This window comes from Poecilia latipinna, unplaced genomic scaffold (genome assembly GCF_001443285.1).
Source record: "Poecilia latipinna isolate Pla-1442-1.1 unplaced genomic scaffold, P_latipinna-1.0 Scaffold8, whole genome shotgun sequence".
NCBI classification, from domain to species: Eukaryota; Metazoa; Chordata; class Actinopteri; order Cyprinodontiformes; family Poeciliidae; genus Poecilia; species Poecilia latipinna.
In genome coordinates, this window is record NW_015112624.1 from 185026 (window position 1) to 199314 (window position 14289).

At 38.7% G+C, this 14289-nt stretch overlaps 1 protein-coding gene across 2 annotated transcripts in view; it reads left to right on the forward strand.

Moving 5' to 3' along the window:
* The window catches only part of piwil2 (piwi-like RNA-mediated gene silencing 2), a 25597-nt gene extending 13277 nt beyond the window's left edge, over positions 1-12320 (forward strand). For both annotated transcript variants that reach the window (XM_015027569.1, XM_015027577.1), the window contains exons 4-24: positions 351-465; positions 1033-1196; positions 1323-1413; positions 1714-1824; positions 2007-2124; positions 2715-2839; positions 3067-3147; positions 3226-3339; positions 4797-4985; positions 5116-5200; positions 5640-5732; positions 6361-6501; positions 7779-7892; positions 7976-8164; positions 9010-9111; positions 9250-9366; positions 10282-10370; positions 10545-10650; positions 10768-11021; positions 11100-11207; positions 11740-12320. In XM_015027569.1, the coding sequence (XP_014883055.1) occupies positions 351-465; positions 1033-1196; positions 1323-1413; positions 1714-1824; positions 2007-2124; positions 2715-2839; positions 3067-3147; positions 3226-3339; positions 4797-4985; positions 5116-5200; positions 5640-5732; positions 6361-6501; positions 7779-7892; positions 7976-8164; positions 9010-9111; positions 9250-9366; positions 10282-10370; positions 10545-10650; positions 10768-11021; positions 11100-11207; positions 11740-11896 (2663 nt within the window). In that variant the 3' untranslated portion in view covers positions 11897-12320. The remainder of the gene's footprint in view (positions 1-350; positions 466-1032; positions 1197-1322; positions 1414-1713; positions 1825-2006; positions 2125-2714; positions 2840-3066; positions 3148-3225; positions 3340-4796; positions 4986-5115; positions 5201-5639; positions 5733-6360; positions 6502-7778; positions 7893-7975; positions 8165-9009; positions 9112-9249; positions 9367-10281; positions 10371-10544; positions 10651-10767; positions 11022-11099; positions 11208-11739) is intronic.
* The last annotated feature ends 1969 nt before the right edge of the window (positions 12321-14289 follow it).

Here is a 14289-nt window from a genome sequence, read left to right on the forward strand (position 1 = left end):
TGAAAAAAGTCCTGAAATATGCCATTCATTGAAGGTGCGCCTTATAATCCGGTGCGCCTTATAGTGCGGAAAATATGGTACTGTATTTCCTTATGTTGCACATTTAGCATTTTTATTGCCAGCTGTATTTTAGGCATCTTAATATTTGACTCCTATACTTTGCTGACATTGATCCTGCTAAGAGGCCTGCAATGTTGGCTGAAATCACTTAGAAATGTGAATGTCCATTTGAACTGGTAGGAGATTTGCCATAAAACTAAAAGTGCATTATGCACTTAAAAGGCTTCTGCACTCCTTCAAACTCATGATCTAGTTTTTGTGTAAAGCCTTAAGAATTGATGCTTCTGCAGGAAGAGGAGAATCTGGAGATGATGGACAGGTGAAAGTTCAAGGTTCCCTGGTAGGACTCACCACCGCCATGCAGGGTGCTGGTCACCGTGGAGACTCGATGGGCAGGGGAAACAGGTAGTTTTTTTGATTCTGTATAGTACCTCAGATGTTGATTGTAAAAATGGTTAACATCCTGTAATAGCAGTATTACAGGATGTTACTGCTGCACTACCAAGTGTAGTTAGCCTGATGGTTAAATTTGACCTGAACCCTGAAACTATCTTATGGATTATTTGAATATATTTATTTTGCTATTTAGTCGTCTTGGTTGATTATAATTTTATTCAGTCATATGAACATTGATATTATTAACCAACTTAAAAATAATCAAATAACTTCAACAGTGAATAAAATACAGTGATTTGTGGTGTAATCTGCAACCATTTGTTTCAGAAAATCTGAAAGACATCTGCCGATATGGACATTTCAAATATGTTTTTGTTATCTTGTTGGTCAAGTGTAAGTTTTGATTATGCAGTCCAAAAATGTACTCCATTAATGCTACATGAATATAAAGAATATGTTTGTCAGTAAGAGCTAAAATCTGCTTTACTTTTCCCACCATGAAACACATTAGCAGTCCTGGCTGCTATGGTAATTGATGGGTAATTGATGAGTATTGTGCTTTCTCCACTGCTGAAGTTTGTGCCCTCAGATGGTTGTGGGACTTGGAAGGGCAGCTCTGCCGCAACTTGGAGTGGGAAGAGGACAGGCTTTGCTTTCTTCTTTGCCTTCAGGTCAGATTAAGCCAGTTTCTCCAACATCTGATCCCCAAAAAGCCCCGCTGTCTCCGCCTCATCCTGAAGGTACTGAAAGCTTCAGATAACTGACCGTCTGTCCATGCATTTCCTAAACCTCTTTACACTTTAATTTTCCTGAAGGTGTTTTAAAATGTATTAAGTTGTTTGTCTTGTTATATAAATAATCCAAAGGAGTTTTGAAAGTTGTTCCAATGACTCAGGACTTGCCTGTGCCTCTAAGTAGTGCACAACCAAAGAAGGAGATGACAATGGAGGCAGTACGGTAAGTATGCTTCTGTTGTGTGCTTTTATATCACAGTCATTAGACAATATCAGCACTTTGTCACCCACAACATTTTGTCCTGGTTTTATCTTATTTGGAGGCGGTTCCTTCATTTTTCATCATTCAGAGGGTTTTGTTTTAGTGTCTGGTGTTGCAAAATAGTTTGATACAGTTACATGTTCTGTATCAGAAAGTAACAATGGCCATTTCAACCACAGTAAGTGTTACCACCTCATCCAGCTGTAAATAGTTTATTTTGTTTAACATTTTTGCTATTTCTATTTGATTGTCTCTGCTTAGTACGCCAATTAATAAAACTGGAACAAAAGGAGCTCCCATAACAATTGGGTCAAACTACATTGTAGTTTCATGCAAGAATGAAGCTGTCTATCAGTACCACGTCACCTTCACGTAAGTACACGATTTCATGGCGTTGCCCTTTCTTCTCCATCTAACAAAACATGATGAAAACAAAAGTTTGATTTAAGGGAATATTTTGCACTATAAGAATTCATATTTTTCGTTAGAAGCTGCAAACAGAAGTTTTTATCTGTTTTTATCTGCATTTTGAAATGCCTTGAATTTCCCATCAGTCCAAATGTTGAATCCATGGCGATGCGTTTTGGCATGATGAAGGACCATCGCTCAACCACAGGAGAAGTGGTGGCTTTTGATGGCTCCATCCTTTACCTGCCAGTTAAACTCAAAGATGTAAGTTTCACAGGGATTGTGTTACTTGGTATAGTTGGGACCAGACCTGGACAACTCAAGTTTTCTTTAAATCTTTGTTTTTTGTTTTGTTTTTTTCAGACTACTTAGCTGGTTTCGGTTGATTTGTTATTATATCAGCTATTCAAGGTTTCCCCAGAAAACTTGCCAAGTCCTTTGGCTGGGCGTTAAGGGCAGTCATTCACCCAGCAGCCCATCATTTTTTGAAGTAAAAAAATGTTTAAAGTTGACAGGAAATTTTAAAATATCACTTGATAATCATGTGTTACTGAAAGATTGGAAGATTAATACCTGAACACCAACTATAAAGTCTTAAAAAATGCAAACATTTTACAAGGACTTAAAAAAAGGCAATGCTTAGCCTGGTGGGGGCACAAGTAAAGTCTTGTGGCCCGCCAGGTTTAAAATACATTGGGGGAAACTGAGTATGTCTTGAATCAGTTCCTTAGCAGATTGGAATGCTCTGCGGATTAGTATAACTAATTAATAGCTTTTTTACCTTGCAGATAAGTGAAAAATAAACCCAAACTGACAGTTTTCTTGTCTGCCTTTAACCTTTTGATGAGATGCAGGAGGTCCTTTTAAAGAGCTTAAGACGGACTGATAACCAAGAAATAGAAATCAAAATCCAGATGACAAAGATTTTGCCCCCGAACTGTGACCTTTGCATCCCGTTCTACAATGTGGTTTTCAGAAGGTATTTCACAAATTTGTTTGGTTCTTATTTTTGACACTAAATGTAACCTAATGAAATCTCATACATACATTTGTCTGAAAGCAATCCAGACTATTTTAAGAAAATGACTGGTTTCTTTTATATCCCTTCAAGGCCTTCCTTCTGGGATGTACATTTTTCCACAGTGCTGTAGAATAATGTGTAGCTGCACAGATAACTGGATATGACCATAGTTTTTCTCTTTCAAGGGTGATGAAAATCATTGGGCTGAAGCAGGTGGCCCGAAACCATTATGATCCAGAAAGCGCTGTTGTTCTTGAAAAACAACGGTTAGTATCAAGTTTACTTTCACCCTCAGAAAATTTGACTCGCTAACATATTGAGCATTTTTCTGTTTGGCTTCGTAGGCTTCAAGTGTGGCCAGGCTATGCGACCGCTATTAAGCGCACAGATGGAGGTCTGTACCTGTCTGTGGAAGTGACTCACAAAGTTTTGCAGAACGACTCTGTGCTGGACATGATGTGAGTTTACACTTCAAAATAAAGAGCCGTTTAGCCTTCTTAGCAGGAGCTCCCAGCTCCGAATGAATATTTTAGCAATTTTTGTTTCGCCTTGATGAATTTCGCTAATCGTGCTAAAGTCTGTCAGAAATGTCAACCAATTTATACATTGCTTATTCCTACATTCCTACATGAACAGATGGTTTCTAAAGAATTGGAATATAAAAGGTTGATTTAGTTCACTAATTCAAATTACAACATTATTACATACACAGTATGTAATAAACATTTGTCTGATAAGTTTTCAGATTAAGAGTTACAGCTAATTCAAGGGCAAAAGTCTTTTTCATTAAAAGAGAGTATATTAGAGTACACTGTCGTGAAATAATTTTTAATATAGGTATATATTGAAGGTATGTTCATGTACTATACAAGGCTTGTTTTGAATTAATTTCACGTGTAGCATTGATCAGCCCGTGGCTCTGCTGAAGTGTTATGAAAACCTAAAGCCCAGGATTCCTCATCTTCCTCTTGGCAGAACTCTATCGACTCTTATGGGTTTTAGATCTGCCCAGTTTGTTGGCCAATCAAGCACAGTGATACCATGGCCATTAAAGCATGAAGTGCTCCAACATTCCCTCGTAGACGACATGATTTGTCTCCTCAGATCACCCACTATGGACATTTCACACCAAACCTCAGACAAATTGAAACTTGTTTTCAAGAGAACATAAGACCACTGAACACAGCCGTTTCATCCAACACCTTAACCTGAGACATCGCTGATGTTTTCTCCTGTTCAATTTTTAATTAGTATTAAAGAATATTTCACTATTCTGAGAAACTGAATCTTGGGTCTGCATTAGCTGCAAGCCAGAATCCAGTCAGAAAATGTTTGGAATATATAATTCCTGGTGTAATGAATCTTTTAGTAAATAACTTTTTGATAACATTCTAAGTTGGATGTACAGTAGATGGACATCTATTGTCATTTTTTGTGACAAAGCCAAACTGTGAGCTCCACATACTCTTCACAGCACACTATCTAATATATCCTTCATGTCTCTGAGGTGACTCACAATGTAGAATGTAGCAGTTTAGTTTTTTCTTCTGTCATTTGTGTTTATTAAATTTTTTTTCACACATTATCTGTAAGAAACAGGGACATTACACAAATGTCACTGTCTATTTTGGGCTCTTTGTATAACTTGATGGGTTTAACACTGTAATATTCTTGTCTGTCTTCTGGGAGGGAACGGTGAAAACTTTCTGCTCAAATACGTATTTCCAGATATAATTGAGATGATTTGTTGAGAAGCTACTTGGCTAATGACATCTGAATTTGTCCATTTATAATTTCATAATCTCGCCCCAGCATCTAATTTTTGAGGAAAAGTACCACAAACCGAGGTATGGGGCTACTTAAATGAAATTTTAAAAAAAGGAGAAGCCTCAGCCGTTGTCCTGGTGTCTTGTAGGAACATGCTGTACAGACAGAGCAAAGAGAACTTCCAAGATGTGTGCACCAAAGAACTAGTGGGAGCCATAGTTATCACACGCTACAACAACCGCACGTACCGCATCGATTCCATTGAGTGGAATAAGTCTCCTAACGACACCTTCACTTTGATGGATGGCACTAAAACCACCTTCTTGGAATACTACAGGTGAGACTCCTCTGCTCCATCTTTGAACTAATCAAATCTCAACAGGAAAAAGTGCAAGTCCGATAAATATTTTGAGCCAAATCAGAAATTCTGTTCAAGAACAAATGTCCTGCTTTTGATTTTGTTACAGTAAGAACTATGGAATCACAATCAAAGAGATGAACCAACCATTACTCCTCCATCGACCAAAGGAAAGGTCCAAACCAGGAGGGAAGGTAAAATCTCCATTCATCATCAGTGATTTCATCATGAATTTAAAAGTTTAAAACGACACATTCATAGTAAAACATTCACTGTCTTTCATGTGGACAGCTTAGTTGTCATCCATTACTCTTGTCAGAGTATACTACCACCACCTACTGGTGGCAGCAAGTCTTACTCAGCACCACCAAGTTTAAGGTTTTTTGGTGCCAAACATGGTGGATTTTGGAATAAATGTTTTTTTTTTCTCTCTAATGTTTTGTAAAGAATGGATGTCACTGCTTACAAATCAAAGAGTCAAATCCACACAACAAATTTGACATCAGTGGTCAGCTACCCAAAAACGATTAAAACTTTTATCCTGAATAAAAAAATAAAACTTCAAATTAAGATGCTCAGGGGTTTATCTTCTTGCTCTTTCAGTTTTGTTTCACATCTGTTCCTTTCTTGCAGCAAATCATCACCGGTGAGATCCTTTTGGTGCCAGAGCTCTCCTTCTTGACAGGAATCCCAGAGAAAATGAGGAAAGACATGAGAGCCATGAAGGTAAGCATTGCTGGGCCATAACCTTGTCAGCATTTAGTCTACCAAAACTTTGACCTCAATACACAGATGAGACAGAATTTAAAATGTAATCTAATCTTTGTTGTGTTTTTTAATGTAAAGAACATTCATTAATTGTTTTTAAGTTTCTTTAATTCTGTATGTGAGGCACATGTCTGAACTTTTTAAATGATATATTATTCACAGAATGCTACAAAGTTTTTCCTCACCAAAGACATGTTCTGTTTTTTCATGAGGAAGTGGGAGGACATATTTCTATGCTTTTATCATCTTATTTATATTTTAATGATGTTCAGCACTTTGCCTCAGCTGTGTGTTGAAGTGCTCTATTAATAAAGTTGATGATGATGATGATGATATTGCTAACATGATTATTCATTTAACATCATGAGATTTGTCTTACATATTTTACCAGTGGTGTTAAAGATAATAGGATTTCTGTTCTTGCATATTTTAACAAATTTTATTATAGTGTGCTAAATACATCTGTTATATAAAGAGTTTAAGACAATTAGTAGATGAATTAAAGTGCTTTTAGGTAGCAATGATGGCAAAAAAAAAAAAAAAACACTTGGGGTAAATGTTAATGAGTGTCTTAACTTTTTTACAGGACCTGACCAATCACATCAACGTGAGCAGTGAGCAGCACACCAACTCCATAAAGCAGCTTCTGAAGAACATCAGCTCCAATCCTGAAAGTGTGAAGGAGCTCAGCCGATGGGGGCTGGAGATCGGCTCAGAGATCCTCATAGTAGGAACCAGTCACTACAGAGAAAAGTTTTTAATTACTTTGTGTTTGGGGAAGACGGTAATGCAAAGTTCCTCAGTAAATGTGGTGTCAGTGGTGGTTTTATTTTTGCAGTACCGGGTCCAACAAGAGAAGTCTTGCTCAAAGTGCCTGATGCAAATCTGACAACAGTAAACTTTTAAAATTTTTGTTTTAAGCATTGAAAATGTATTCTTCAAATGAAATAATCATCAAAGCCAAAGTTCTTCAGTCCTTAAAGTTTAGAGAAAAAAATTATCCTGAATCTTTGATGTTTTGGTGGTACAAACTAAAACGTATTCAGCAAAAAAAACACTAACCACTGACACCATTTTTGTTGATTTGAAGAATGTGAGAAGTCAAATTCACTCAGGTGTTGCACCAGCCGGTAAATGATGCATTCAATTGAAACAGGTGCATTGAAGCAGGCGGTTGTCTGAAACATGTAGAACATGGATCCCCGAGGACCATAGCTGGAGACCACTGGGTTAGAAGACAAAATGTGGTGTCGGTGGTGGTTTTATTTTTTATATTTGTCGTATGACCTAAATGTCATCTAAGTGGGCTTGCCCTTATTTACTCATCTAAAGACAAAGTGCTGCAGGTGTTTTTTATTCAGAGACCTATATGTGCTCTGCTTGGACAACAACTGATTCTAAAGAAACATGTAGCTCTATGCAGAAGTTGGCCAAAATATGTTTTCATGGCTGATTAGTTTTCATTGTGTTTATACTTTAGCTGTTATTTAACCTGCTGTCTGAATTTTTGATCCGCCACTCCAAACTCTTGGCGTCTTACTTGTTTATTACAGATATTACTCTAAATCTCTGAAGATTGTTTATTACCAAACTTACAAAGTAGAACGTTCCTCAGGAGGATGGAAAGAAGATGTGGCAGCAGGTTTTGAAAGGTCTTGTGATTTTATTTTAACGATTTGATGCCGGATCAAATTAATTGGCTATACATTCAGCACAGCACATAATGTTCTGGATTCAGTCAAAAACAACATTTAGCTGCTCTTCAGTTTCCATCCTTTGTCATTAAAATATGCCAATGTGTGATTATTTAAAAATTGAAAAATATCATCTCATCTGGTGCTTCATTTAATGAGTCTTTTTATATTCAAAATATTATCTTTATGTTGTTCAGTTAATATATCTGTGCTGGTTTTAGGACATGTTCTAGTTTTGACTGGTACATCTTAATGATGACCCATTAAATGATCAAAGTAGCTCAAGCTTATTTTTCCCCCTTTGCTGCAGATTCAAGGAAGAACTTTGCCGCTTGAAACCATCTGTCTTCAGACGTCTTGCTTTGCGACCGGAGCTGATGTTTCCTGGTCCAGAGAGGTTGTGAGAGACACTTCAATCAGCTCTGTAAGTGACAAATGATAGTTTTTGTTTTTATAATACGTTTGAGGTTGTTTGTGAAATAATTAACGGATCCATATTCTTCCCAGGTCCCTTTGAACATCTGGGCAATCTTCTACCCTTCTCGTTGTGCAGACCAAGCTGAAGAACTTGTTTCCACCTTTAAGAAGGTAGCCGGACCCATCGGGGTACGAATGGCTCGCCCCATTAGAGTGGAGCTGCGGGACGAACGAACTGAGACGTACGTCAAAAGTATCCACTCTCATCTCACCAGTGAGGTAAAGGGATTCCCTCCCATTTTATATTAAATGTATTTCAAATTTATCCTATAATGTGTTATAATTAGAACTGTGTAATTTAAGTTCTAGTTTTGTTGATGTATACTTGTTTATAGCTGCAGCTAAGATAAAAATGTATGCAAGTTGAACCCAACCTCCCTAGAAATTATCCTGATTTATATTTTAGGTATTTTCCCAGGTGTCCCATCTGTTAAATTAATGATTTAAACCAGAAATAAAATTTAATGTTTTAGTTTAGTTTAGTATTGTTGTGTGTAAAACTGTTGAACTGTCCTTGTTTGTTAATTTAATGTTAAGTCATGCAAGTTAGAAATGGATTTTGAACTCTGGCTGGTTTTCCTCTCTTCCAGTAATGTCTGTGTGCTTTGTGATGTAAATGAGTGTGAAAGTCTAACACAAAATTTCCATAGAAGCAAACAAAGGCTTCTGCAAATCTCAACTTCTCTGCCAGCACTTTTTATTGAACGTTTTTAATAAATGCATAATTTACATGTATAGCCTAAGACCTCTTGACATTTTGTACATTGATGAATAGCAGGTCTTTCAGACTAAAAGTAATACCAGCTCAGCTGTATTTCACACAGTTTTCTACTGTTTCAAGAATAGTTTCTAAGTTTTTCATGCCTTGCACTGGACTGCAGTTAAAGTTAAATTTGCTTAAACTTTGCTAACAGACACAAAATATGTATTAAACTGTTTCCACTGAGCAAAATAAGTGTTTTTTTTTCTTTCTTTAATTTTACGAAGACCTTTGTTCAAATCTTATTTAATCCTTTAAATGCAATGAAGTCAACACTAAGTTTTAGTTTCACACCTGTGTGTAGCCCAATTTGCAGCTGGTTGTGTGCATCATGGTCGGCAATAGAGATGACCTCTATAGCGCCATCAAGAAACTGTGCTGTGTCAAAAGCCCGATTCCTTCTCAGGTCAGTGTTGTTTCTGGTTTTGATTTGTTTTATTGTGTTTCATCAACAATAATCTTGTGTTTAAACCCAGAGGGGTTGACATGTTTAAAAATATGTATATATTACAATTCAGATACTGAAAAGTAAATTTGTTTCTAGGCCATCAATGTCCGGACGATATCTCAGCAGATGAAGCTGAAGAGTGTTGCTCAGAAGATTCTGCTGCAGGTGAACAGCAAGTTAGGAGGAGAACTTTGGACCGTCAACATCCCTCTGGTGGGTATCAAGTCGCAGAACAGCCACAGCCTGACTGATTTTTCAGTGCACAGGATAAATCAAAGAACATGATGCTCGCAGATACTGATATTCCTCATCCCTGACATCTGATTTTATTCTGTTGGAGCTTGTTCTCCAGCTTCTTCTCATACGCCTCCTTGATTCCTCTAATCTTGACTTTAAGTTGCTTTATTATTCTCAATTATTACTTGTCTCCCTCCCTGAAGACTATTTTTTTTCTTTATTTAGCAATGGTTCTTTAAGTCACTAAATGCTATTGGGGAAGCATCTGTTCTTGTGGGGATGAAGATGAAGTTCAGTCAGTCTCACATTTAGTCATGGTATCGATGTCCTTTCTGTGTGGCTAGCACAGTGCATCTCAGTCTGTAACCTCAAAACAATCCTTTAGGGCTTCTTCTGCTTCCTGTGACCATCTTCCTATAGTTGTATTCATTACAGGCTGTCTCAGAGCAAGGGGTCTATAGTCAGAGCACAGAAGAACAAGTCTATAAACTGATTTACCCACAGGTTGTCTTGCTCTGGAGACATATACGTCCCTGATGTTTGCATTTAAAAAAATTCTCTATTTTCTCTGGTAGAGCAGTTTTCAGTGGAAACGTTGGATGTATAACAGAGTGGAGGCCTTATCAAAAGCACCAGATGTTTCCACAAATAAATGTGGAATTAATGTTTTGAGTTCCTTTTTATTAAAGTGGCAGCTACTTTGAGCAGTGCAATTATAAAATGGAAAAAAGACATTTGTTTCAGATACCAAAATTATCTACCAGTAAGTTAGGATTTGTGGTGGATGTACAGTTATGCATGCTTGCAGCTCTTAAAACCAGTGGTCCCATAACATGTTCACAATGTAGTGCAGATGTTCTGTTTACAGCAAATTCTCTCCCACTCAAACAGAAAAACCTGATGGTAGTTGGAGTTGATGTTCACCATGACACCAGCAAATCACATCAGTCAGTCATGGGATTTGTTGCCAGCGTGAACAGGTATCTTTCATGTTTTTATTTACTTTTCCTCCAAATGACTCAATCCATGTTTTGAGGTAACATCCCTCTAGTAGTTTCTGAAAAGTGCACCTTCGAGTCACAATTGTAATTTTTACTCTGCATTGTAGCTTAATTTGAGAAGAATCTGAATTGATTTGTCTTTCTCTCGAGTAGCTCCCTGACCCGTTGGTACTCCAGGGTTACCTTCCAGACGCCCACAGAGGAACTGATTCATGGTTTCAGAGTTTGCCTGCTGGCTGCACTGCAGAAGTACCACGAGGTAACAATCTGCACGTGTGCTTAACAACTCAACCTCCAAACGGCAGACGGTGGTCCAGATATAAATCACAATAAACTAATTAGCCAAAACACAATGTATTCTGTTTGCTCTGTACAGATAAATCACAACCTGCCTGAGAAGATTGTGGTGTATCGGGACGGTGTGTCTGATGGCCAGCTAAAAATGGTCGAGCAATACGAGATACCACAGCTGATCAAATGCTTCGAGACGTTCCCCCGCTACGAGCCCAAGCTGGTCTTCATTGTGGTCCAAAAGCGCATCAGCACCAATCTGTACTCCTGGGCTTCGAACAGCTTTGGCACACCTCCACCTGGAACTGTTCTGGATCACACCCTCACTCACAAGGACTGGTCAGTTTGATTAGGCTTGATAGGCTACTTAGGCAAAGCAGCTGAGCAACTAATTTATGTTTTGTGCCTGACGTTTAGGGTGGACTTTTATCTGATGGCACATCACATTCGTCAGGGTTGTGGACTTCCTACACACTACATCTCCCTGTACAACACAGCTAACCTCAGCCCTGACCATTTACAAAGGTAAGTGCTCTACCCACATCGCTCTGAATACACTGTGATTTACAGACACCTTGCTCATAACAAGGTGGCTCTATAGATCTTTGCTTGAAATATATAATGAGATAAACATTTTAAGAAGCAGATTTTTACCGTGACTTTATATGTAAACGTTTTACATGCACGGCAACAATATCAAAGGACAGAATTGGCAAGAAACTTGACTCTTCCACTGAGAAGTCCAAATCCTGATGTTTTCATTTTGCAAACTTTGATGTTTCAACTTCTGAGTAAAAATTATAAAAATCTCATCAATCATCAGCCCTCATAGACAATAAAATGATTTTTGTATTGCTTTCATACAACATACTGAATGTCCAAGTCTGTTCCCAGTAAATTTTGAAAGTATTTGTCAAGAAGGTGGTACTTGGAAAACTCTGTATTTGGTAGTGCTTGTTATAAATGTTTGAACTACTGATTTAGACTGTTTTTCTTTCCTGAACTTAACAGCTCGAGTTCTGTTAAGGTAACTCTTACTAATTTGGTCTCATATCAGGCTGACGTTCAAGATGTGCCATCTGTACTGGAACTGGCCAGGGACCATTCGTGTCCCAGCACCATGCAAGTACGCCCACAAACTAGCGTTCCTGTCCGGCCAGTATCTGCACTCAGAACCGGCTATCCAGTTGTCCGACAAACTCTTCTTCCTCTGAGCTGACCCAGTTACCAACACAAGTCATTAAACATACAGCTTTGATGAAGACATGATGCTATAGTAATATTGAAACCTCAGATTTTACGTTTCTATGTCAAAATGATCAAAATGACTAACACATTGTGTGAAACACATTATAGTTTTGGGGATTTTTTTAATGTTGGAAAAAATGTGAGAATGTGACATCCTGTTTATGATGCAAGGTTTTCAGTGTTGCAGAAGGTTTGTATTGTTACTGTTCTCTAAATTTGTTCCAGAGCTCTCAGTTTTACCCTTTTTCCCCCAAAAAAGATTTCAACAAGCCTTTTTATTTTGTTCCACATTTATGCTGCTGTATCAAAAAATCTGTAGTGTATTAATTTTGCTGAAAGTGTTGTAAAGCTCGCAATAAAACTGAGCATTTAGGATGTTATATACTAAAGATTTCTGCTTTGGCCACATTTTATTTATTTAAGTGTAAGATTAATATATTATTGTGTTTTGGCTATATTTAATTTCAACCACAGGAGGTTGGGTAGGGAAACTATTTTAAATCTCCACAAGCATACATATGTACATGTCTTTAAACCTTGGATTTATAAAATGGTATTAAGGAAAACTGTTGCTTTCCTCCCTAACTTGGTAGTTTTCAACTCTACCTACAAGCTACCTGAGCAGGGAGTGTTCACAGCAGAAGGTCCTGGTAATTAACACCTGTAGAGGTGAAGAAATGTTAACCCACCATAATAGATGTGCAAATGTAAGCCATAATTAAAATATTCAAAATTATTAGGTCCAAACATAAATTGAGGCTTGATCCTTCTCCTTTTTTTACCAATACTTTTTTTTTATCTGTAGAATAAAATATTCTGCTCGTGGATTTCAAGATTGATCAAAATAGCACAAAAAGAAATGTCATTTTGGACATGTTTATGAGGATGTACAGGTGTTATCCAAGTGTGCCATTTGGAGTCTAACACGTTTGGGCCTGCCAAGTCTGACCGGCATCCTCCCCCACCACTGCAGCCAACTCACCACCAGGTTGTGGTCAGTGGACAGCTCTTTTCACCCGAGTGTCCAAGACGTACAGCCGCAGATCCGACGAAACAATGTCAAAGTCGATCATCGAACTGCGGCCTAGGGTGCTCTGGTGCCAAGTGCACCACAACATGGCCATGTTGTGCCTGAACATAGTTAGTAATGGACAATACGTGACGAGCACAGAAGTCCAACAACAGAACACCACTCGAGTTCAGATCAGGGTGGGGCCGTTCCTCCCAATCACGCCCCTCCAGGTCTCACTGTCATTGTCCACGTTAGCGTTGAAGTCCCCCAGCAGAACAAGGGAGTCTCTAGCATGGGCACTCTCCAGTACCCCCTCCAAGGACTCAGAGAAGGGTGGGTACTCTGAACTGTCATTTGGCCCTTAAGCACAAAACTGTTAGAACCCGTCCCCCCCACCCGTAGGCGGAGGGAGGCTACCCTCTCGTTCACCGGGATAAACCCCAACGTACAGGCACCAAGATGGGGGGCAACAAGTATGCCCACTCCTACCCGGTGCCTCTCACCGTGGGCAACTCCAGAGTGGAAGTATGTCCAGCCCCTCTCAAGGAGACTGGTTCCAGAACCAGAGCCATGCTTCAAGGTGAGACCGACTATTTCTAGCCGGAACCTCTCAACCTCACACACAAGCTCTGGCTCCTTCCCCACCAGAGGTGACATTCCACGTCCCAAGAGCCAGCTTCATTACCCATGGGTAAATGGGTAAATGATCTTGAGGCTTTTGCGAAACGATTGTTTCCTTAAGGCATGGACTGTGTTGGAGTTTAAAATTTTGCCCAATTGCTACTTTAGTGTGTTAGTTTCATGTTATGAAGCTTTCCAGAAATGGCCTGCGTTGTAAGCAATTTATATCTATACAGACAGACTCAAAACATAAGAATTGTTGGATACTCATTCACTGGAGTGGTCTCTTCCTCAAAGAGTTCTGGAGATTCACCTTCGAATACGCCATCTAAAGTGTATGAACAGAGCTCATGGGAAATGAAGACTTTGCGGAGAGCATTATATGCATGTCCTAGACATATACCGACAATATCCTGGTCGTAAAAGTTTGATAGATGGCTCCATATTTGCTCACCCAGTCCAATGTTGCAACTCTCGGCTGTAGCTTGTTGGTCGTTGTTATCTCTAACTTTTCCTTCACTGGAGGGTGGAATTACCTCCGGTAAGGAGGTTCTGGGTTTCTGGGATTCACTACCTCGAGGTCTGGCAGTGGGAGTAATGGTATACTGTCATACGAGAATTTGCCGAATTGTTTTTTTTTTTTTTTTTTTTTTGGAAGAGTTAACTTCATGTGGTAAATTTAGTGATTTCAAAAGGTCTACACCAGACAACGTCACTCCTGCGCAA